Source organism: Hirundo rustica, chromosome 2 (genome assembly GCF_015227805.2).
Source record: "Hirundo rustica isolate bHirRus1 chromosome 2, bHirRus1.pri.v3, whole genome shotgun sequence".
Lineage (NCBI taxonomy): Eukaryota > Metazoa > Chordata > Aves > Passeriformes > Hirundinidae > Hirundo > Hirundo rustica.
The window spans coordinates 56025138-56050258 of record NC_053451.1 but is presented as its reverse complement, the minus strand read 5'-3'; the positions used below and the strand labels follow the sequence as shown (position 1 = coordinate 56050258).

Genomic DNA, 25121 nt, shown 5'->3' with positions numbered 1-25121 from the left:
GACTTTAAGGCTGTGTTAAAATCCCTAAGAGGGTCGAGGGTTTTTGGACAATGGATGTTCTCAGACAGCAGACAAGCTTAGCTGCAAGGCGGTACACAGCCTTGTACTTGAAGTGATTTGAACTTTTTGTCTGGATTTGACCTCAAAAGTCAAAAATGTCATTTTGAGATTGAACAAGATGCAAATAAGAAACCCCAGACTGATTTAAGTATGGCAAAATGGCTTGTGATGAGATAATGCAAGAGCTTAAATTGGTTCATTTATTGAAAAGATGATTGAGAAGTAATTTGATTACAATTTATAAGTACTTTCAAAGGGAGAAAATGCCAGGTACTGAACAGCTCTTTACCATAGTATAGAAAGTCATAAGAAGAACCAACTGCTAGAAGCTGAAGCCAAATTCTTATTAGAAATCAAGCAGCAATATTAGTACCACTTTAGCCACATATAAGTTACGGGGTTCTGTAAAGGAGAAAAGACCATAAAATTTTTCTGTCCATGATACATAGGAAGTCAGGCAAATTTGCAAAATTGTGTCTTTTGACCATTAACCTGGGAATCCACAAAATCACAAGTGTTTTAAAACAAATTTTCTCTATTTCATTCAAATCTATCTGAAAAAATATTGCATTCTTACTGCTTTCAAAGATTTTGTTTGGATTAATCCAAGAAATTTCAGATTAAATTATTTTAAAATTCATGATGTCTAAGAAATTGCTTCTGGCATTATTCAGGGAAAGCAGACTTAGATGTGCACATGTAGTAATATTTCAGTCTATAAGGTGATAGGAAGCACACAGGTTTCTCAGAGTGCCTTGGGTTACTTGAGCATCAGTATTTCTAAGCATTTCTGTCATCTTCTGTGGCATTGCCAGCAGAAGAGGACAATGACAGTATAGTGCCCTTGGAAGGACATTTTAATACTGAGAGCTAATCAAGCCTTTAAAACTCATCCTTTCTTGTAATGCAAGGCTGTTCCAGAGGTGTTTGTTTAACAAATTGCATAGGCTCTGCCCAAAAGAGATGGATGTGTTGGCATGCGCTCCTCTCACGTCCACGCATTATGCACTAGAACATCATGGTAGAAGTGAAGCAGTTTGCCCACCATCACTTCTCTCTTCATTTCTGCATTAAGTTGCTTTTAATTTTTGGGTTTACCTACCTTTATGGTGTGGGCTGGTACATCCTTGCTCTGTTAGTCATTGTTGCTTTAGGCAAAAGGTGGTCATACAGGGTAATAGAGTGACTGTGTCACAGAGGTGAATGTACAGAGAGGAGCATTACCTAAAGAAACGTACGTGCTGTACTAGATTACTAACTGAAAGCTTTTACTTCTTTTCCCTGGCTGTCACCATATGCCGTATTATTACTTCTTTGCATTGTGTTTCTTTAGTGTACTTTTTAAAAAAAAATTGTAACAGGTGGATAATGTGGTACTCTTTTCCTGAGAATAAGAATAAAATTAGCTTTTGTTTTATCTTCCACTGATTTTGGATACTTTGATTATTGGCTTCTCTTTGTAGGTTATCTTTTTCAGAGTCACTGATTGTATTAATTGCCCATATACAGAAAACAGTTCCTAGATAATAATATGAGTGCAACATCTAGAGAAAGGAGTTGCAATCTTATTTAGAATTTGAGCTCTGTGGTTCAGTCTTAGTATTTAAAACATCTGAAGGCAAAACAAGGAAGTCTAGTGTATACCATCTGAGCAAACATGTTTTTCCTGCTTATTTCTTTGGTAACTAAATAGCAGAGATTTTAGAACTTTATTTGAGAACTTTGAATTATGTTATATTTAGTAAATTCTTAACTAGTGAAAAATAATTCAAATTTTGACCATCTTAGTGGATCTTATTTAATGTCCAGTTTCACTTTGTTTTCTTTTCATTCTAGATAAACTTGCCTTGGAAGGAATAGTGGTGCAACGGGCTGAATGCAGACCTGCAGCTAGTGAAAATTATATGAAGCTGAAAAGGTAGGAGTCCTGCATGACAAATGATATATGATATCTGGCTTTGGTGCTTTTATTATTGCCTTACTAGGGAAGGGTGATTTCAGTATTATCATAGTACTACACCAGATTTACACAGAATCAGAACTGATCTTGCTTTTAGGGTGGATTTACTGTAGGGAGGGAATGAAGGCTGCTGTGGGAGTTGTATCTGCCTGTGATTTTTTTCTGGTGGGATGATGCTGACCTCTGCATCCCATCATATGCAGATCTCCTACTAGAGCACGTGTACCTTTTCATATCTGAACATATGACTGTATTCAAATGTGATTGAAGCTGAATTTCCTGAGGACTTAAAGGATTACACTGATCTGCTTGGGACACACTTCTTTAGTGTGGGTTTCTGTGGATCACCCAAGTTTAATTCCACTTTACACTGTGCCATGCTAGACAAGAAGGATCTCTGAAAAGATATTTAAAATGTCCAGAATAGGAAAGAGTTTCTGGAGAAGTGCTGGACCTAAACTGGCTTGCTTCTTAGGAAAGGTAGTGACTGAAAATACCAGAAGTAGCATGGAAACTACAACACACACATTTAACAGGATCATTTAGTGACTTCTGAAAATTTAAGTGAATACCTCTAGAATTTACCATGTGATTCATATACCTTATGGATAATTAACTTGATGATGTTCTCTAATAATCAGAGTTGGGATTAAATTGTGCCTTATATTAAGTGCATCTTTATATATTTTAAGCATGTAGGTTTTCATTAAATCACCCTTTTATACTGTGAGTTTGTTGTAAATAGAGAAATTCAAAGCAGGAAATTTCAGGAAGAGAATCATCCGTGACTGGTTTTAGAATTGTCAAAAGAACCACAGAAAATACAAAGTGATGCTTTTTGCAATGCCTGATCTGATTTCCATGTATCATATACATTTTCAGTATCTTGTATTTTATTAACCTTCTCTGTCATCTGAATTGCTCCAGTATTTCCTTACTGAGTTTGTTCAGCTTTGACATTTTATGTTCTAGCTGTTGGCAAATTAATACCATAAGTTTGTTCCTCTACAGTGAACTACTTCATTTCAGATGGAGTTCTGTGATTGCTGTCATGGTTTTTGTCATCAGTAGGAAATGGAGTATGAGACAAATGTAATGTTATAGAAAAGGACGCATTTCAATCTGGCAGTTTTAAATATACATGAATATAGAATTTGAATATAGTATTTGCTTTGTAATTGTTCTGATCACAGATTTCCTGATCCGAGAGTTTATTTTCCTTTTTTACATAGTTGATCAGATAAGCTTCTTCTGGTACGGCCACAGAAGGAGACAGAAACAGAGCTGATAGCTTTAATTAGGTATTACCCAAACGTTGAGGTTTTCAGCGTTTTCCTTTCTGTCACTCATGCATGGATGCAGCCCCTCCTGGTCTTCTATTTTGTCATGTTCTACTCCTATAGGAGCAACAGAAGTACAAACGCAAAAGCAGATTTTGTCTCTGAAAACACTGACAGGTGAAAACAATGGTGCCGTTGTTTTTTCCTTCCTCTAGAAAAATTGTCAGGCTGTGTATTCCTCTTTCTAGTTTTACATGTTAAAGATTTTTTGCCTTCTACCAAGAAGTTAAAAAAAAAGAGTCTGATCTGTTGAGAATCAGCATGAGATTTAGCACATCTAGCAGTCACAGTCTCAAAAGGAATTGGTTTATATCCAAATACTGTATCTGGTATTTGAGGAGTAGGATCTAACTTTTCACTCCCTTTATGCTCTCCCACCCTCAACATGCTACAGTCTGTGCATAAAAAAAGATGACAGCGTTAAAGATAAAACACATACATTATAGAGCACTCCTTGATTTTTAACATGTGTGTTCACAGAGACATGTTCAACTTTCTAGTGGTTTAACAAGATGTCAGTATTCAAAACTAGACACTGATTGGCCCTGTCAGGTGTGAAGGAAACTGTTAATGATTTTTCATAGAAAAATCATTTCCGTGGGTGGCTTCTCTCCTCACCCAAATGTCAATCAATGCAAAACCAGCACAGTTATATTAAACCATTTTGTTCATTTTTCTGTTTAGTGTCGTGCTTTACATGAGAGACTCTTCAAAGGTGGAATTTAGAATATTGATAAAACAGCCAGTCTACTGTGTAGGCTTTGAGTGCTATAATACTAAGTTGAGTTGGGAAGGAAATAAAATTAGAAGATAAATGCAATTGCTTCAAATGTTTAAGATCTAGAAAATGAAGCTTCACACTCTCAAAATCTGTAATCGCTTTTCTTTGAGAGCTGGCAGTAAGCATAAAGGATTATATACTTCCTGGTATTAAATGTAGATATGGATCCTGTCTATTTTGCCATCTGCATCTGGGTCAAGGAGATCAGCTGGTGGACACGTGGCGTGGCATTGGTTTCCTTGCTGCTCTGTAGAGTTTCAGCGTGAGGATGAAGCCATGGCCTTGTGATGGGCTTGCCAACAGTTAAGAGGAAGGAGATAAGTGTGACATGAGTGTTTAAGGATGGATGATGAAACTACAGAAACTGGTGGCATGTGTGAGTGAAAGTGTTAACAAATGTAGTAGTCGGGAGGGTTTTTTCCCCTAGCTTTTGATTTGATTACAGAAAGGATGGAGATGGCTGATGTTTACACCGTGTAGAATACAAGGTATGGATGTGTGTCTAGGGATAGCTACTCCCTAACTGAGGTACAACAGAGATTGTATGACCTTCATTTGGTATTCCATTTTGCAAGTTTTATTGTTGGCAGATTTATTTAAAATTTTTCAGTTTTTCTGAACTTCACATTCTAGAAGAGGGATAAATACCATGAAACTCCCTCTATCCTGCACTATTAAAGCTTTGTGCTATTGAACTTCCTACAAAATTTTTATTAGCGGTGTATTTCTTCTTCATAGCACCTTAATGATTGGTTTTAAATTTGCAGATATTGAGGCTAGCTGGAAAATAATATGTGGTTTCCAAGCACTTGTCATGATTTCTGTCTTGTGGGAGTGGATCTCATGATCCCATTTAAAAATATTTGGACTGTGTGGGGAAAAAAGTAGGCAGACCATTCCTAACTGCAGACAGCTTTGCTGTGCAGTGTCGCAAAATACTGTGCCTACACTACTCTATAATAATTTCCCTTCTTGCCCCATGGAGCCTGTCAGACAGTGGGGGCACATGTGAACTGTGGTAGCACTGTGTGTGTTCCAGCTGGGGTCACACGCATGGCTCACTGTGCAGCACACTCTGTATTTGCACCTGGCTTGTGCCCACCCCATCCATGTCATCCCAGTAGGTTGCCTTTCCCTTCTGTCAGGCTGCCTTAGGCAGGCTCAACATCCTCCCTAGCCAGTCCCACACAAACCAGACTATTTTCTTACTGTAGTCAGCTTTCCACTGTGAAGATGCATTATCTGTGCCTTAATTTTGTCTTTCTGAGGCTTAAGAGATTTTAATTTTGTGATCGCAATGTTTAACCACCTTGGATTAATGACCCCTCCAAAGAGAGAGATCTTCCAAGCAGCTTATCTGCGCTGGGAAACATGGGGCACAGGAAGAGAGGAGTTCCATAGGAACTCAGGATCACTTCAGGCTCCAGATGGCTTGAGAGGAGATGAGAAGAAGATTTTGATACTCCTAAGGGGTGTTTGCTATTCACAAAGAGGGAAAATGGAGGGCTATGGTTGTGCAGCAGGGGACAATAAAAGGTATAAAACATTCCTTTCTTTTTTTTTTTAAATATACTTTCTAGCATAAGAATTATATTGATTATGGAAACCGACACTTTCTTAAATTTTGGGAGAGACCATTGATCTGATCACTGGATCTCAGTTTCCTTTTTTTTTAAAAGCCTGGAGACAGGGGATTCAAAGAAGTGGGCTTTTCTGGCTGACTTACTGTTTTCCTATTGTTTTACCTTAAAATGGCTTCATTACAGCATGGCATGAAATTTGCCTTCTTTCTGTATATTAAATATCACCATGCCAGCTGTGATTCTTCATCTCAGATTCTTTCTGCCACATTACCTGTTTCCATCCTCGCACGGGTCCTCACGTCTGTTCTCTTCATCCCTCTGATCATAGCAAACTCTTCTTCCCCAATTCCTTCTCAATCCCCCTTTCCCATTTCTGCTTCTCCAGGAAAAAAAAAAAAAAAAAATCAAAAGTATTTGGAGCGCAGTATCTTATACATTTCAGAAAAAAAAAAAAAAATCAAAAGTATTTGGAACTCAGTATCGTATACATTTCATTTTAAGGTAAAGTTAAGAAGAAAAAAAATCTCTGAGAGCGACTTCTGCAAAGCTCCAGTTCGGACTGACGTTGTGAAGTGTAGCTCAGAAAGGTCTCCAGGACCACTCAGGTCCTCTGCACTGGGGTGGCTGGGCACCAGGCTTGCAGCTCTCAGAGGTTTTGAAGGCACATGTGAAGTGCAACTCAAGCAGTTGATGAATTGTTTCCAAGTGTTTGTTAGCACTTCTGCAACAGTGGAGAACGGCAGACAAAAAAGGATTAATTCAGTACCCTTGTTTCCTTCTCAAATGTGATGCTGAAATGCTAGTCACCTTTCACAGTGGCTTTTGGAATACTCTGGTTTGACTGTACTTAATCTGAATTACTGAAGTCTCACAAACCGTGCACCAAGAGAAGATTAAAAAAGAGTCCTAGGATTAACAAAAGTCTAGAAAAGCCAACATTTAACACTGCAACAAGGCTGGTAATTCCTGTAGCTCTCTTAAGTAATTTAAAAATATGTCTTGAAATGTCATTAGTGAAAATAGTGATCCCCAGTATGACAGTAACAAGGCTGCAAGAATTTTGTGTACCTTCGTGCTTTTTCTTATAAGAGTTTTCTACAGAGAATATAATGAAAGTCCTTAGAAAAAGCTGCTGGAAGAAGTGTGCATAATAATAGACTTTTAGGAGTAATGGGTTGTAAAACATTCTAGAATAATTAATGAACTTCCACATTTGAAAAGTCACATTTCTTAAAACCATATTATGGAGACCTCTAGAAGTCCTGAAGTTTGGTGTTCTAGGTCAAACAAGTGAAATTAAATTAGCGCAGATGAGCTGCTCACCTTTTCTGAAGTACTGAGAGAATATTGACTGACTGACAGTTCAGTATATTGCTGAAAATGAGCATTATGCCAGGTTTGTGTTGGAGGGGTTTTTGTTGGTTTTTGGGGGTTTTTTTTGGGGGGGGGGTGTTGTTTTGGGTTCTTTCTTTTCTTTCCCCAACCCACCCCCCCAAAAATACTTCCTACTAGTAGAAGAAAATGAGTCATTTGACCACCATGCCACTTCCTATTCTTGCAAGTGTGCTTAGTTGGCTATGAATTTATTTCTAAAATACATATGTATGTATACATCTGTGCATTTTCCACAAAGGCTGACGTGCTGCACAAATGCTGCTCAGTTTGTTTGAGGTGGGAAACCATTTTTATGCAGGGCTGAAATTGCATCTACTTGTCAGTCAATGCGACCTTGATTTTTCAAGTATCAAAGATTAGTTTCTCTGGCTTGAAGTAAGATTCAGCATAGTACAGAAACACATTCCTGGGATGTTTTGCGTTACTTATCAAGTACAAAAATTTTTTTTCATATGCTAGAGTATTTCCAGTCACAGATTTTCCTGAAGAGTTATGTGCAGTTTGTAGAAAATTAATGTTAATCATGGTTATATAGGTCAAGCTGTACTTGTTAAGGTATGTATTTTATATTACTTTTGTGTTCCTGGACCCTCACCAGTTTTAACAAATAACACTTTAATTGTGAACAATTGGACTGCAAAGTAACAGACACACTAGTACTCCCAGTATCTGTGTCTATTTTTGATCCATTTTTCACATTTTTTTAACAGAGTAGTGGAGAGAAGCAGGTAAGAAAAACAAGGTTTAAGTGAGATGAGCTCAGCAGCACAGAAAAGTGGTTATTCCCCATTGCAGAGATCAGGAGTGTTGCTTTTATTTGTTTGCTATATATATATTTTTGTGCTCTTAGACTCTTTTCACTGTCCCTTGTCCTTTTTGCTTTGTCTTTCGTTTTTTGTTGTTCTCATAAGTGGTGTTCTGAGACTGGATTTTAATAGGTCTTTTATATTGCCATGCTTTTTTTGTTCAGTGATATTAGAAGAGTTGTAATTTTGGTCACTGCTTCCATCCATTATAATGATCCTAATAAATAAGGTATAGCCTACTGTTGGTGATGCAGCAGGTATTTTATTGTGCTCCTCTTAAATCTGCAGCTGGACGCAGAAGGTTAATATGTTCTTTTTACCTCATTGTTGTTTTCAGCTTCTAGTAGCCAAGTGTATATGGGCTAATCTGAGTGGGTTGGGTGTTGGGGGGTAAAAGGCGTAAGTCATTCCTTCTTTTTTTAATACATTTTCTAGCGTATGAATTATATTGGTTATGGAAACTGATACTTCCTTAAATTTTGGAGGCAGAGGATAAAAAAATGTAGGTTTTGCTCATTATTCTCCTATTGTTGTACCTTAAAATGGCTTCATTGCAGCAGGGCATGAAATTTGCCTTCTTTCTGTATATTAAATATCATCATTTCCAGGAGAGAGTCACAGAATCACAGGATGGGTGAGGTGGGAAGGGACCTCTGGAAGTCATCTGCTCCAAACACCCCTACTCAATCAGGGCTACCTAGAGCTGGTTGCCCAAGACTATGTCCAGATTCCTCTGCATTTCTCTGGAACTGAAATAGCTTCTGAATGGAGAGCATAGTGAATATGTTCTGTGGCTTTTTAGAAAGGTATGTTGTTGATAGAAGCTCAGTGTGAAGGTCATTTTCAGAAAGAAGAGAGATACTTTGGGATGAATATTTAAGAAGAGTTTATGGCAAATGCTCCATGAATTTTTCCTTATACTTTGGGCAAGGAAATCAATAGTTGTAATTGGAGAGTTCTCATTGTCCTGGGGTTTTTTTGACACGAAGTTCATGAAACAGAGGCATTGCATTTAAGAACATATCTAGTTTGCCTTTATGGTAATTAGCAAAATAGCATCCATTTCCTTTCTCTCTGCTGAAAGCAGTGAGGCTAAAAATAGTCACCCTGGAGTATGTTCAGGCTTCAATCGTAGCCAGCTTCTTCAGGCTGGAAAAAAGCTTCACTCAGTACCAGTATTCAGCACCAGAAGTTCTGGATATTTATAATTCTAGTACACCTTAATGTCGCTGGCACTGTCTCTTGAAACCAGAGTCCTTGGTGTCGTGCAATGCTGCAGGTCTTTTAAACTTACTGTTTACCCGGGCAACAATAATTACAGAGATGTCTCTGCTGCTAAGGTGCTTTCCAGATTTCAGTGAGGGACTTGTTTAATATGTAGGAACATCCTTCCTCTTCCCAGAGTAGCACATTCCTTCTCATCCTCTTTCTTTTCCATCTGTAATATGAAAGTCACACTATAGTGGGTGAAAATCGGAGAGTTCAGTTTTAACTACCATGACTGAACTGGTGTTACTGATGTAAATATGAAAGCTCATTTCTTCATCAGTGTCAGCATTTTCTCTGTTGCAGAGCTCAATGAAGCTCATGAATCTCTTACTAGCCACCATTCCAAATGCTGTAGTCATGTTGAGTACTGCCAGTGTTCTGGGTTCTGTTTTGGCAACTGCCAGCCTGACAAGCTCAAATTTTCACAATATGTAGAATGTCAGCACCGTACCACGTCTTCTATTTTTACGCCGCTTTGTTCACATACTGCTGATGATATTTGGAGTTTGTAACAGATTAGTAGACAGGTATCGTGCAACAGTTCCCTGCTGCAAAGGAGATCCAGAAATTCTATATAATTGAGTTCTAAAAGTTATCTGGCACAGAATCAAAGATTAGAATAATCAGGCGGCAAGATCTGTTGCTGAGGTATTGATTTCCTGGCTTAGCAAAACATTTCTGAAATTTATGAAGCTACAGGAAGACACTGAAACAATGGTCTGAAAGGTGGCAGGGTGCACATGTGTCACTCCAAATAGCACCTGATACTTGGGATGTGACAAATTCAAGGAAATTCATAGATGACAAACCGTCCTCTGTTTCTAGTTCTTTTTTGAAGGATTGTCTGTCTGTAGCATTCCAGTGCTTATCAAATTGTGTTTCCCTGTGATCAGTGAGTGATTTAATTCCTGAGGCACGGCAAAATTCCAGTGAGAGCTTAAGTCTTAGGGTGTCATAGGACCAGCTATACTATGGGGGAAAGCAGTGGAGGTATCTCCTGTGCTCCTCAAAGGCTCAGGGGGTGGAAAACGTGCCACCTTTAGAAATTAATCACAGCATTGCATTTTGTGGAAGACTCTTTCATTCTCTAAATGTCTCAGATATTAATTCAAGATACTGTAGCACTGCAACAATCAGTTAGCACTCAAGCACAATCCTGAAATGTTATCCAAAAGAGAGGATATTGTGCAGCCACCTGCTAATGCTTGAGTCTGGGATGTTTTTAAAAAGGCTTATAATTTGAATTCAAATTAATGCCATAAAATGGAAAAGAAATCACTTTATTTTGCTTTAAGCGAGAGATATAATGTAAAATTCTTTGAAATTTACTTATCTAGTCTACATAAACTCACTTTTTTTCTCTTGAGTCATCTGAATAAAAAATGGGATTGCCAGTATCAAAGGCCAACAAATTGTGCTTAAGCTGCAAATACAGTGAAGGAACTTTAAAATCATAGGAGACTTATTTACACTTCAAATTAAGTGCAAATCATTTTCAGTAATATTTTTTCACAAAAGCTCTTCTACAGAGTGTTACTTCCCGCAGCTTGAAAAAAGCAGAAATTAATACAAAGAGCCTCTGCCTGAAATATTTCTTATGTACATTCATATGCATGCACAAATTTAACAATTTCATATTAAAACAGTGGCTCTCAAATTCTTTGTTCTTTCCATGCCTTCATTTAAATACAGATGTGTCTGCTTATGGCTTTAAGAAAAACATATGCTGCTATTTTAATTCAGTTACCATTGCAAGACTGACATGACTGTGAGAGAATGAGGTGGTTTCTCTTTGAAATGATATTTTATCAACAGAATATGACTTAAATGTCATTTCTAGTGATGTGTAAATCCTGAAAGTATTTCTTCCTTTCAAGTCTGCGTTGAGTTTGAAATTTGCAAGCTGCTTTGTGCTCTTTAATGAAATACATTTTTTAATTGAACCTTGTATACAATAATTGCACCATTCCTGAAGTTTGTTATGATATTTTTCCTAGACTGTTGTCTCCTTGGTTGTCAGTCAGTAGAATTGCCTGGGATTTAATCACTGTCATTTTGGTATCTGTGATACTTCACTGAAATTTTTGCACTGTACACTAAGCCAGTACCAACACTAGGACTCAACACAAATGCCTCTGCACTAGCAGGAAGAGATTTACAGCTCAAATCTGGCTATATATGTTTGTTGAATAATACAGTGAAACTGTTATAGGGCTGGTGTGCTTTATACATACCAGAGACTGAAATGAGAAGTCTTTCCTAAGCTAACCTTGTACCTTGAACGCTGTGATGACCCCAATAGGAAGGCATGAAGAGTGCCTATGGACTCTGCTGCTTAAGTTCCTCCCCTGCTGGCTCTGACAGAAAGCTGGAACTGAGGCAGCTTTGTGACAACTACCAGTGATCATTAAGGTTTAGGGTCAGTGTTACTTCAACTTAAAATTTTGTTTAAATTTGTTGTGTAGTATGTCTTCTGTAGAACACATAAATGTATGATAATATGCGAGGTCCTGCACCTGGGGCAGGGCAGTCCCCAGTATCTGTGCAAACCAGGGGATTGAGAGCAGTCTGCCTGAAAAGGACTCAAGAATACTGGTAGATGAAAAATTGGACATGAGCTGGCAATGTGGGCTCACAGCCCAGAAAGCCTCTCACACAGGAGTTGTAAAGATCTGTTTTGCCTTGAGTGCCGTGTTCCAGGTGACTGCTCTGCGCTTTCCCAGTGCCTTGCAAGAAGACTGAAATGTTCAAACTCAAAGTTAAAATGGATAGTGCATCACCTGAGAGTTGTCAGCTTCTCCTGCTTCAGGTGCTTGCAAGCCGCAAGTTTGAAAGCAAGGTGTAGCATAAAGTAGTGAAACTTTGAGAGATTATATGCTGCTGCTTGAAACTAAAGTTTCCAACAGAGTGTAATTAATATAGCAAAACCATTAAATGGAAATTATTAAAAACATCTTCACCCAAGTTTCTGACACAGCTCAAGGCTGATAATATCCTGCACTAAAAGTGACTCTTCATGCCTGAATTAGTATCCAATTGATTTCCCAGCGTAATGTGTTGGTAGGTATTGATATATGTTACCTGCTCTATCAAAATTATTTAATTTTCTTTTCTTTGGGATCCATTGTCTCTAGTAGGATGTTGTAACATAAGCTATCTAAAGACATTTCTAGTTGAGCCATCTCTGAACAGTTTAGAAGCCGTTGTGTGCACAGACCAGAATTTAGGTTTAGAAGATGGAGAAGGGCAATAATGAAACCTGTAGCAGCAGACTGATGGGATTTGGGGTGTTTTGGAGAACAGACTGACTTTTTTTATCAGTTGATCACTGTATGTGTCTTCTTTTATCCCCTACCTTCCCTTCCCTCATCCAGGGAACTTTTCTCACTCAAACTTTAGGTGTGCTGGATGCTTCTGATGTTGTCAAGCACTCAAATATTTGCTGGTAGAAGTTTAGGGTCGCCCTTTCTGACTAAGGTGAAGTTGCAAGTTTATCCAGGAGTTACCTTCAGCAGCAGTTTCAAAATATAAAGAAATTTTAAGTCTGTGCTCAACTCATACGGTGTCTTCTATTGCTAATTTATGTTTGATTTTCCAAATGCCAAAGATTGCAAACCTCTAGCCATATTAACATATAAGTCCATCCTTGACAGACAGTTCTGAGAATTAATTCTGCGATTCCAAGAATGCCTGCCAGAAATTAACAGGTACGGCCCCATCTTGCAGATCTGGGACACGCTGAAACAGTAACTGAGAAAAGTGTGAACAGACTGGGTCCTGACCGAAGTTAATGGCAATGCAGTCTCTGTGTTAGGTCTTTGAACAGGTCCCTATTTTTTCATATCTAACCCCTTTCTTAATGATAGTGGCAGAATCAGGAGGAACTGTACCCTGCGACTCGTAATACAAATTTGAATTACTGCCCTGCTGTTCCCTCGCATTGTGTGTGTGTTCTTGAGTGCTGACTGAGACCTTGCCAAGGAGGAAGATAAAGAAGAAACAGTAACGAATTAGACAAAGAAACAGCTCACCAAAGAGCTTTCCTCTGTTCCTTCTGCTCTTGGTTGTATTCAGTTCTGAGGCTATGTGCTGCATTCCCAACAATAGGCATGGGTAAACTGGGGATTTTATAGGGCTCATTTCTGTTTTTTAACATAAGGTTCTGACTTCATGATTCCAGTCTCCAGACAGTAGAGACACACAGGCTCTGTCCTTCTTCAGAACTGGTTAACCAGTGTTAACTCAGGTTAGGGTCAGTTAGGAACGTGACAACACCTTTACGGTGAAGAATCTAGGTGTTAAAAAAAGCTTAACACGAGTCCTTATCTTCCATGAACTCAGGCACTTGTTAACCTTAGACTATCGTGACTGTGACAATGCAACCACTTCAGATCTAAAACCAGAAGGACATGAAAAAAATAACTTTCAAGATGGTTCCGATTTTTCAAAAAGGTGTTTAATTGGGCCTAGAAGTAATAGAGACACACATTCTGTCTGCTAAGCTTATTTTTAAAAGTTCCTGTGTTATATCTGAAAAGATCCTAGCTCTCCACCAGTGCTAACTATAGCTGTTTCTGAGGTTAAAAAGAACCCTGTGTTCAAAACCGGTTACAAGGTTGAATATTATCTGTACCATAGTTCACTCCATTTTTTTTCTAAGTGGAAAACAGACAGGAGAAACAGGAGCACAAAAACACCCATGGCCAGATTTATTTTCTGTAAAAAAAAGAGAAGAAAATCCTTGCATTCTGGGATATATTCTGAATTGTGAAGTCATCTTGAAAGAGAAATTTCACTGTATGTGAGTGTAGGAGGGAGTAGAAAAATATGTGATAAAAATAGCAGACTACGTGGAAATCAACACCAATATGTGGATGCATACCTGAAGATGTTAAGTGATAATATCTGAGAGAGAATTGCGCTTTAGATCTGTATTTATATAATACATTTCAAACCAGATTAAAAAAAAAAAAAAGAACAAACCACCTATATATAATTTTCAAATTAAATTTCAAATAATTTCTTTAGTTCGAATTATAATTTCAACTCAGATATTGGCTTCTGTTTTGACTTTGGGAACTGCTTAGAAAAATCAAGATCATTTTAACTATTCTGCAGTTGGAGGCTCACGTTGACAAAGAACTTTTCAACAAAGTCCATGAAAATTAAGTACTCTTACCCTGAAGTGAAATTCAGGGAATAAGTTCTACATCCTAAAAGTAGAAACTATGATCAAAATGCTTAGAGCATTAAAAAAATCACTGTATTGCAGAAAAGACTCAGTTAATAAGAGGTTAATCAATCAGAACGATGATTTTCAAAACAAGAGAATGTTTTTGTAGGATCTCACAAAGCACATCTATGGGTACAGCAAACAGAATTTTTTCATATGTCATGTTTGTGGTATTGGAAGCAAAAGATATATTTTGGGGAGTCACAAAACATAGAACTTCATGGGGTTAATTTGTATTATATAAAATGAACTACCTTCTAAGTCAGTATGGTAAAGCAAGTGGGAAAACCACTGATATATTGAGCACTGTGGTTTTATTCTCTTACTGTACCTAATGTCATCAGAAAACCACACTTCAGATGTGCTCTTAAGTGTCAGTCGGTCTTTGTTATGATCAGCAGGAAGCAGGAGCAGCATATGTCTAAGGGAATGCAATTTATGGTAAAATACACCTAATTAAATCTCTTGAGGATTTATATTCATGCATGCTGTGAAACTGAATCATATGAATATTTCCTAATAAATTGTAGCAGAATTAAAGCATCTCTTTTAAATTTCTAACTGTGCACCTAAACCTCATTTCCTCTAAAATTTAAACTAACATGAAATGCACTTTATTACTGCAGTACCAACCATGAGAGGTACTACTCAGGGCAACTTGGAGAGAAACACCTACAGCATTGTAATGCTGCCACATTTTAGAGTAGGAGTAATGGTGTAGGTTTTATAAATTAATGCCTAAATCACCCAACTGGAGTAGATTATTAAACTGTTTTTATTGATGTTCTTTTAACTCTTTTTAGCCCATTTTCATATTAGAAGACAAATACCTGATGTAGTATCCACTCTAGGGGTAAAAAGTGTTTCTCACAATTTGTGGGATCTTAGCAAGGACAAAGCTAGCAAATATATCTGCCAGATTTAGGACATTTCACAGTATTTTTTTCCCTCTTCTCTATCCTGTACTCTCAGGTTTGCATAGTCTGGGACAGAAAGAATTATCAATTAATACATCCTTTTGCCACTTTAAAAAAATAAAAAAAGTAACTTTGAATGTCACTTGGATATTAGTTGGTACTCTGTGGAGGCAGTTTATTATATAGCATTTAGATTTTTTTTATTATTTCATTAAGCTGTAATGTAAGTGACATGCTAGGTGAGTAAATGATAGATGTTAGCCACAGTGAGCATATAGGTTTTTGTTCCTGACATGCCTAAGAGCCGATGCTTTGTGTATTCAGTGAAGTAGTTTAGCTGCTACTTACGTTATGAAATTTGGCAGAACAGAGATTGGAATATGGCAATTATTTAATTGCCTTACAGGCTCTTAAAAATCTGACTTGTTTTCTGTTACACTCTACTTCATGTTTATAAGTGTGCATGTACACTTGTAAAGTACAGCTGAAAGAAATATTTCACATGCTTCAGTTACCTAAGCATAGCATTTGTGGAAGTCTAGAAACTGGCTAAACAGAGGACAATAAATAGTGTTGTACTTTTGTCTTCTGTGTATCTAATGAGACTTCAGCTGTATGAAGGAAGGTAAGAGTTGTGAAAGCTGCTTGAAAATCAGCTGCTTGGTCTGAACAGACATGGTCATTCATCTAAATTGATGAGAAAAGACTGATCTATTGTTACTATTTTCCAACAAAGATTTCAAACTGTAATTTCTTTTAATATAATTTTTAAAAAATACCTCAAAATTATATGTGAGGAATCACAAGTAAAGCATTACCAGCTTTAGTGAATCCAAGCTGTCATATTTTAGCTGTAGATACACAAGTTAAGAAATAAAATGGCAGACATGCTTTATTTGTAGCTTTATTTCTCTGAAAGGGTCAGTAAATTCAAATGAGTTTATGCACTTCAGAGACTTTCTGGTCCCTTAACATCTGGATATGAGCCTGGAACGTGGCCCTTGGAAACCATAACCTCACTTGTAGAGGAAAGAACCAAATGAAATGTATGTAATTAGTGGTGTGTTCCAATCTGTACATGGGCAGCTGTATGATTGGTGCTGTGTAAATACTGCAGTGATGAACATGAGTAATGAAAACTAAGAATTGCCTAATTTTGCATGAAGTAATTTGAAGATTATGGGCAGATCCATTTCAGAAGCTGATGAATGAAGCAGAAGTGTCCTATGTATCATCCAGAAAAGATGAAGAAGAGTTATAAGCATATTTGCCCACATGTCACATGTGCCATCATTTTAATAAAAGAATAAACACAGAATTCAGGTCTGGGGTTTAGGAAATCTAGTGAGTGCAAAATAGAAGTAATACTTGGTACAGATATCTGAAACTTGCTAAAAAGAAAGTGCACAGGCTCTTAACTAAGTTCAGAGAGTCCTTTTTGGAAGCAATGGAAGCATCGTGTTACATAGTCAGCTTTGATGTTTACTGGGGTCTTTTGATATATTTCTGTGTCTGTATAAGAAGTGAGTGATGCACAAGGCATTTATTTAGCAAAATTTAAAAGGCAGAAATCAAACTATGTTGTGAGATCATGTGATGCTGCGCTGACCAAGTAGTTTCTAGGAGCTTTTAGGGCCTGATCCCTAAATCCTATCAAATCGAGGAAGACTTCCATCAGGTGCAGCAACTTTTATATCACCCTATTAATAGTGGTGTGGGATCGCATGTGTTAGCTATATTTTGTGATCATAGAGTATTTGGTTTGCTTTTTCAGTTCTTTATTCTTTTTCTCATGGGTCTCCTCCTACTGTGTAAGCAAAGACAATACTGCCATAATAGGGAGGGATTTTCCGCTGAAATAAAATGCAGTGGGGAGGCCACCCACTCTGCAACACTGCCTTCAGAATGATTAAGTGTTGGTCTGTCTCCCAGGTGCTCTTCAGATAACCTGGCTTCTCACACTGGCTTGACAGTTACATCTCTTCTCTTTATTAATCACTGTGAACACAAGCAAGTGCCCCAGACTAAGTTAATGTAAGATTAAAATAAATTGAACCTGGCTTTCACTTCAGCTTTGTGTGTGAATTGAAAGTCCTCTGTGAAAGGAATTGAGGATAAAAAGAGTCATCTACTCTGAGCTCTCAGGGAGCAGGCAATTAGTGCATCCTGCCTTTTTGCCTTCTATTATGGTAAATCAGTAGCTTCATTTCAGAGTATAGACATCTTCCTTTCTTTTTAAAACATCATATTTTGCTTTGGTTTTGTTCAGAATTTTTCTGAAATTAAAGAAAAAGCTTGCTAAAGTTCTAGCAGAATGCAGAAGTACTTTCAGTTCATTGCAATATTAATAAAGAAGGGAAAGAAATCTGTTTTAGAGGATTTCAAAGCTATATGACAAAATGATTATTATTCAGATATAGCTTCTTGCTGCAGCAAATAGGAGCCTTTTAGAAACAACTCTGTCAAAGTGACTCAAACCAAGTAGCTAGTAGCCCATCTTCAAGGAAGATGAAACTCTAGACATTAAAAAAAATCAACAGAAAACCCATAAAACACCCCTCAAGATTACAAGAAAGAGATACTTGAATCCATCCACAGTTTCTATTCCTCATTGAATTGTCCTTGAGGATGCCCTGTTTGGACTTCTGGATGGTGATTAGAGTGCAGTATTAGTTTCAGTATGTCCACCTACAAATGAATGTGTTTATCTAGGAACCCCAAGTAGACAAAACTCTATCTGATGTCCCTCTCCCAAGTGAAGAACAGAAAATTGATATCTTAGGAAGTCTGTTCAGGGGCCTCTCCTTTTTATTTGTTGGTTATTTTTTTTCCTCCCTGTTGTGCCTTTATTCCTTTTTTAAGAAATCCTTTTTTTTTAATGTAATTGTGGCTTCTTTATTATTCAACAAACTCTTCCAAAACCCTTCCAATTATCTGTCATGTGTTTCTGTCTACATTTTCATTCTTTGTTTTCTCTAGCCTTAGGAGGTGGGCCTATCTGAATGTCTGTATGGATGCATAGGGTTCCCTGCTTGAGACTATCGTTACTTCATTACTAAATAATACACTAACTTGCAAACTTTTCTTTTTTGCCTCTATTTTTATTCTTGTTGTTCTTTTCTATCATGGGTGTAAATATCCAGCTTTGTCATGTATGTCCACCTTGAAGAAATAATTTAATTTCTCTGCAGTTTCATTAGCCAGCAGGAATTAGTGTTCCACTTTTTTCTACTTCTGACTGGTTTTGGCTTAAGCATTTAGCTTGCATTTTATTCCAAAGTGGTACCTCTGTGTTTATTCACATGCTCATGGCATGGCCCACTGGGATTTCTTAATACTCTCTGTAATATGCCTATACCCAAGGGTCATAAAAGGTTTTGCATTTTGTGGTCTATTTTATGCTGTGATTTAGTGTGGGGTAATAGAGGTATGAAGAAGCTGACTAGTCCTGCTTTGGCAAATGAACTGATAGTGCTCTTCTCCATGTCCTGACAGAAATTCTGTGGTGTGATCATGTCCCAGTTTCAGGCAAAGACCCAGGTTCATCTTATTTTCCTTTGTCTATATAGGTCATATGAGATGCTTCTTCCCCTGTAAGACTCTGAAGTCAGAAGCCTTGGTTTTGAAATAATACATACTCAACTCATTAAGTCTTCCTTTCAGTTTTCTTCTATATCTTAGACTTACTTCCACCAATAGGATTGCAGCAATATAATGCCTTTCTGTCCTTGTGTTGGATCCCATGCTTCTCTTAAGAGGTACCTTTGAGCAGGAGCTAATTAAATCTACACACATTTAGTGTGACATTAATTTTTTTTCCTTATCTTCAGCAGCTGTTTGTGAAACACGATTACTGTCCCTGTAATTAATATTTCTCAGGACTGTGAGAAAAAATCACAACAGTGTCTGATGTGTTTTTCTTTCTGGAGTTGCAATTTTATTGAGTTGGTGTGAGTGCTGGGCACAGCCAAATCTTCAGACCTGCATGGAGCTGTGCTTAGTGACACAGAGCAGGCTGTGACTGCTCACTTTTTGGTGGGGGGGTGGCACAGCTCAGTGCCTCACTCTGCTTGAGGAATGGAGGGAGTGCTTGTCTCCAGTTTTCCTGCTAAATCCAGCACACTGTGCTTGTCCTGTGATACACGTATCTCAAGGACTGTTGGATTGTCCTGGTGTTTAGCAGTCATCAATAAAGTTACTTTTTGAGAACCCATATGCATTTTTAGCATTCATAATACTCTGCGTCAAAAAGTTGTGCCATTTATTTACAAGTTGTATGAAGAACTGTTTGCTGTGGTTTTTCCTGTGATTTAATACCTGCTACTTCTGATATTTACATCATACAGTTGTTCCCTATTCCTGGACTGAATGAATTCATACACCTCAGTCACACCTTCATGTCTCTTTTTTTTATTATTATTTTTTGTCACTGAAGAGTTCTACTTTTTTTTTTTTTTTTTTTTTTTTTTTTTTTTTTTTTTTTTTTTTCTTTTCTTTTCTTAGAACTTGTTACATTCCTCTGTGCATTTATACTGGGAATAATTGTTACCCCAATAGTTCTTGTTTCTTTTATTGTCCTTTCAAAAAGAACACCACAATTTATGATGAAATACTGTTTCATTCATTGCAGTTGGTATCTTACTCTTCTGGAAATAACCATCCTTGCTACTGAGGATACACAGAATAATACTGGTGAAATCTCACTCTGCCTTCTCAAGCATTTTCCTCAGGTTCATTTTTACATTGCTGTTACATCAGTGCCACAAAATGTCACACCAATGTGTCAGCCTGACTTTTCAGATGCTTCTAAGAAGGGGTCTTGTGTGTGAGATCTCAGTGTCTCTGAAGTCTCCTGGCTGGCTGTACGGACTGTGGGTGGTGTGGGGAGCTGGCTGGCCTGGGAGTGCAGGCTCTGGCATTTTGAGCAACACACAAGGCTGCACTGTCAGAAGGTCCTGCAGATGCTTTGGCAGTCCCTGAGCTGGAGTCTAAGGTAGATTTTGTCATTTTTGTCACCACAGCAAGCCATAAAAATGGCAGTTGTGAAATGAAAGGAATTGCATTAATTTCAGCAGCTGAAATTAATCCCAGAGGATACTGGGAAAACATATTTTGTTTTGGGAACATCATGTTTGGATTTCCAAAACAAAATTTTGCAGAATTTCTGTTCCATGAAAGCTTCAAATGTTGGCTTACCTCCTGATTCAAATCTGTGGGTTTTTTCTTGACAGCACAAAAAAACGTGTAATAAAAATTCAGATTTCCAGACAGCCCTTCTTAGGCTTCAGTTGAAAGATTATTTGGGGTTTCTTTTATGTGTTATTAGTAAGAAGCCTTATTACATCTACGCTTTTTGCTTTTGTATTTCTCTCATCACTGCAATGACTGTTAGTGTTCCAGTGTGCCGCTTAAATTTTCTTTTGCCTAATTTCGTTTCATTACTTCATTGCACAGCCTTCAATAACCTAAGTGCTTCTTTGTTTACACCCTTGACATTCTCAAATGATGATGCTTTTCAGTCATTCTGTAGCTAAGCTATACCGATTTGTCTTGAAGGCTTCTGATTACAGAGTAAATATGCAGCTATGGAAAATACACATTCTCTAATGTATATTAGTAGAAGCAGATGGTGCAATCTGTTCATTGATGGAATTCAGTTTCTAAAACTGATTTAATCTGGTTTGCAGCAAATACCATTCCAGTACCGTCTGTCACGGAACATGTGCAAAGGGAGATGTCCCATTTCAGGTTGTTTGTATTTCATTGCAATAAAGTGTTTACTTTGTGTGTTACATGGGGTATGGCATAACAGAACACCTCTTGTAAAGGCACCTTGTTTCAATGCACTATATGTTGTTTGTTATTTGGTATTTTTTTATGTTATTATTTTTCATTGCTCCTTTTGTATTACAAAGCAGCGTGCTGCTGGTCCCCTATGTAAAGCTAGTTTTCATGCAGCCATTAATAGAATTTGCACTTGAGAAGAAATGATGGACAGTTATTTTCTTCGTTTATCAAATGGAGAGGAATTTTAAATTAATTATAACAGCATTTTGTGTAATTTGGCATTTTTCCCAATGTGAAAAAGAAATTTCCTTGTTTCTTCAGAGTGGAGGATTTTCCAAAATGATGAAGGCCAGATAAATTGTTTGTGTTCGGCTTCTGCTAAGCCAAATGCAGAAGAGAATAGAGTGTGTAGTAGTTGTCTTCCTTAGCTCAGAGATCTTGTAGTCTCTAGGGCAGGAGGTGCTTGGCCTGGAGTGCTGAATTGTCATAGAAGTCTTGAGGCTCTGTATAGCTGGAGAAACAGGCTTGCAGAGGCAGTTTTCTTCTCCCCACTTATCACAAAATGTTTGCAGCTCTAGCAATAAAGAAAGGAAAGTGGTAGGCAATTTATGTTTCATTTCCTGCTGCAGTGAAGGATGTATGAATCCTCCAAAACCTTGTGGAGTTATTAAATTAAAGGATGTGGTGGAGTAGAGCAAGTCCAAAAAGTATTGCAGAAATAACAATAATATTAATGTGAAAAAAAACCTGTTGGGCTTCTTACCTTTCTGAGTAATTGTTTGACTGTTCTCTACATTTTAAAAATTAAATATTTGCTACAGATTTTTTGGGGGGGGATTTTTAAGTGAAACTGTTTTCCAGTTCTTTTCTCTGGAATGTCTTCATATCATCTAGACTTAGAGCTAGAATTTAAAAATTGGTCTCCCATGGAAGTTAAACCAGCTCCAGAGAGCTTTCACAACTTTCACAAAAGATGGTTTCTCTGTTCCCCTGGAGATGCTTGTAACTTTGTTTTTGTACAAATCCAATAATAACAACAGAAATTAATACATGTCTTTCAAGATGATTATATAAACCAAAAAATAACTTAATAGGAGACATGTCAGTAGAGAAAAGAGCACTTCCTTTTTCATCTAATCAAAGAATGGCTTGGGTTGGAAGGGCCCTTAAGGATCATGTGGTTCCAAACCCCTGCCATAAGCAGGGACACATTCCACTAGAAGATGTAGCAAAATGTTGAGTATATGTGATACCCCATGATTGTTCCTGGAAGTATACCATGTTTGCCACTGAAGAAGGAGCAGATATCTGTCAGTTCACGTAATTCTGAGCTGGCCTATATTGACTGCTGTGTGTTCTCTGCCAACAGCAGTGTGTGTTTTGTTGAGTCCAGAGAATTTCTCCCATTGATGTTAAGTGTTTTTAAAACATTTACAGCTCTAAATATCTCTAATACTGAGGTAACTTTCTATAAAGTTACAAATTTTTTAGCATTTTTAAGTGCGGTGGGTTAACTTTGGCTGGCTGCCAGATGCCCGCCCACTGCTCTCTCACACTCCCTCCTCATCAGGGCCGTGGAAAAAAATAATATGGAAAGTATCATGGGTCGAGTTAAAGGCAGTTTAATGAAAGAAAGCAAAGGTTGTGTGTGGAAGCAAAGCAAAAATATAGATTTAATCTCTACTGCCCATCAGCAGGTCATGTCCAGCCACTTAGTGGGAAACTGGGCCCCAGTAAACATAGCAGCTGCTTCAGAAGAGAATGCCTTCATAAGGAATGTCATTCGCCTCCTTTCTCTTAACTTTTATTGCTGAGAATGACGCCATATGGTACAGGATAGCTCTTTGGTCAGCTGGGGTCACCTGTCCTGGCTGTATCCCCTCCCAGCCTCTTGCCCGCTCTCAGCCTTCTGCCCCTGGGGGTGTTGGTGCTGTGTGGGTGTGGGGAAGGCTCAGCCTATCCCTGTCAGCTTCAGTGCGCTGACACACGCTGTTTTTACACTGCCATTTGAGAAATATATGCACACTGAATTAAAAACTATAGTCGTTTTTGGAAAACTGATACTTTTCTCTGTAATAATGGTTTCACAGTTTATTAGTATAGTAATAATGGTTTCATGTTGCATTTCATGTTTGGATTACTGACTAACAAATTCAGCTCATGACAAACCAGTGAAATAAGTGTGGAGCATTTCTTCTTGTATGTATGTATTTTTAAAAATTGCAACTTAAAGTTTAATTAAGGATCACCATGCAAAGCAAGCTTTAAAACACAGTGGACCTGAAACTTCGTTCATGACTTCTTTTTTTTTTTTCTCCCTTCCATGTGGAAGACGAACTCAACCAAATTACACATGAATGGAGTCTGCTTTCACACAGATCTTATGGAAAACCCAATTATCCAGCTTCCTGTTGGGGAAGCTAGACAACATTTGTGCTTCAGCCACTAACTGTTTTTGGAATTTGTCATGCCAGACAAATCCATAATCAAATCTTTGGGGTTTTTTATTTAATAACAGAATAGGTATGGCTTCATAAAGTCTGGGTGAGTTTCTCTGTGCTCACAAATAAGATGCACTCTTCTGAAAATCTCTAATTAAGAGAATACTAATGTAGCAGACCTCAAAGTGCATGGAGTTAAGTTTATTTCTTAACAAGTAAGCTCTCTAGGGAGTGTTCCTAAGATGATGTTCTGAACTACTAAGCTTATGTTGGTTTCTTCTTCAAAACAAAGGCAGAGTTATTTTTAAGTTATATTTTTCAATTGCAGAATGAGATCTTATGCTTTCTGGGCTCAGTTGCCTTAAAACCTAGTCACGTCCTTGTTGTGCCTTGTGGTTATCAGTGTGCTTTTTAAAGAAAGATATTTTGAAATACCTTTGGCAATTGTTGGTTTAAAGCTATAGCAGAGCTTGAAGCTGAGTCTTGAGCCACAGTCCCCTGATCCTGAAGGTATTCTGTCTTTACTGAGAGCTTTTGTCAGGGCTAATGGTGATACAGTTGTGGCTTTGATAAGCACCACCCTGAAGATGATGCAGAGAAGCCAATTAAGGCTTTTTAAGAAAATAACATCCAGGTTTGCCCTCTGCAGCAGCATTTCAAAGACCAGACCATGAGGAAGGTGACTTGAACCAAATTGAATGATCTTGGGCTGCTTCCTTCACAACCTGGAGAGCAGGAGTACAGTCCTGTGGCAAGTGACCCTTTGGTATCTCTTTTTCCCCATTGCCATCAGCTCCCAGCTGCAGAGCAGCCCTGCAGCTCCCAGCCCTGTTCCTGCTAGCTGGGCTCCCTCCACACAACTGGTTTCTGCCTCTGGCTTTGCTGTGGCTCCGTATCTTCTTGCTCTGCTTGTGGGAGCACAGTTCCCACTTGAGCAGGGGATGTCTAGCAGTGATTTTCCAGTGATTTTCACCTGGAGGTGAGCAGGTATGTAATATATTGGGAGAGGGAGCTGGGGGAGCATTTGTTTTGCAAAATAGGAGGTAAAATGTAATTAAACCACTTGAGCAAATACAGCAGAGCAGTAGTTCTGTACAATTGGCAAAGGAAATACAACTGGCTGAAAGAATCATCATCAAAGTTTTTAAAAAAATTTGGTTTAACTGATATGCCTTTCAATCTGTGCTGTGTTACATCTTTTTTTTCCTGTGGCTTGCAGGAGAAACTGGTAAATTTTCCACTTGGGGGATGAGCAAGATTGCTTTTTTGCATGGACTGAGGAGAAAGACAGATTTCTTTCCTGCATTTGCTTTGGTTTTTATAGCATAGGATTTCTAGTGTTGCTGAACTTAGCCAGCTCTTCTTTTTAACTTAATGCTCATTTTATTTGGATTAAGCATGATTTCAGAGTTCAGTTAAAACTAATTTCATTCTCTTTGCTTGCAGGAAAGAGTGTTGGGTTAATTCAGCAGTTCAGTGTGAGCTAATTCTGCAGTTTAGTGCAAGCGTATGTTTAAACCATTGAAGCACAGCTGAACTGTGCAAGATT

General features: G+C 37.9%; 1 protein-coding gene across 1 annotated transcript in view; it reads left to right on the top strand.

The window, feature by feature from the left end:
• The window catches only part of GTF2F2 (general transcription factor IIF subunit 2), a 79366-nt gene that overhangs the window by 34829 nt on the left and 19416 nt on the right, over positions 1-25121 (top strand). Inside the window, exon 6 of the mRNA XM_040055691.1 lies at positions 1897-1978. Within this exon, the coding sequence (XP_039911625.1) occupies positions 1897-1978 (82 nt within the window). The remainder of the gene's footprint in view (positions 1-1896; positions 1979-25121) is intronic.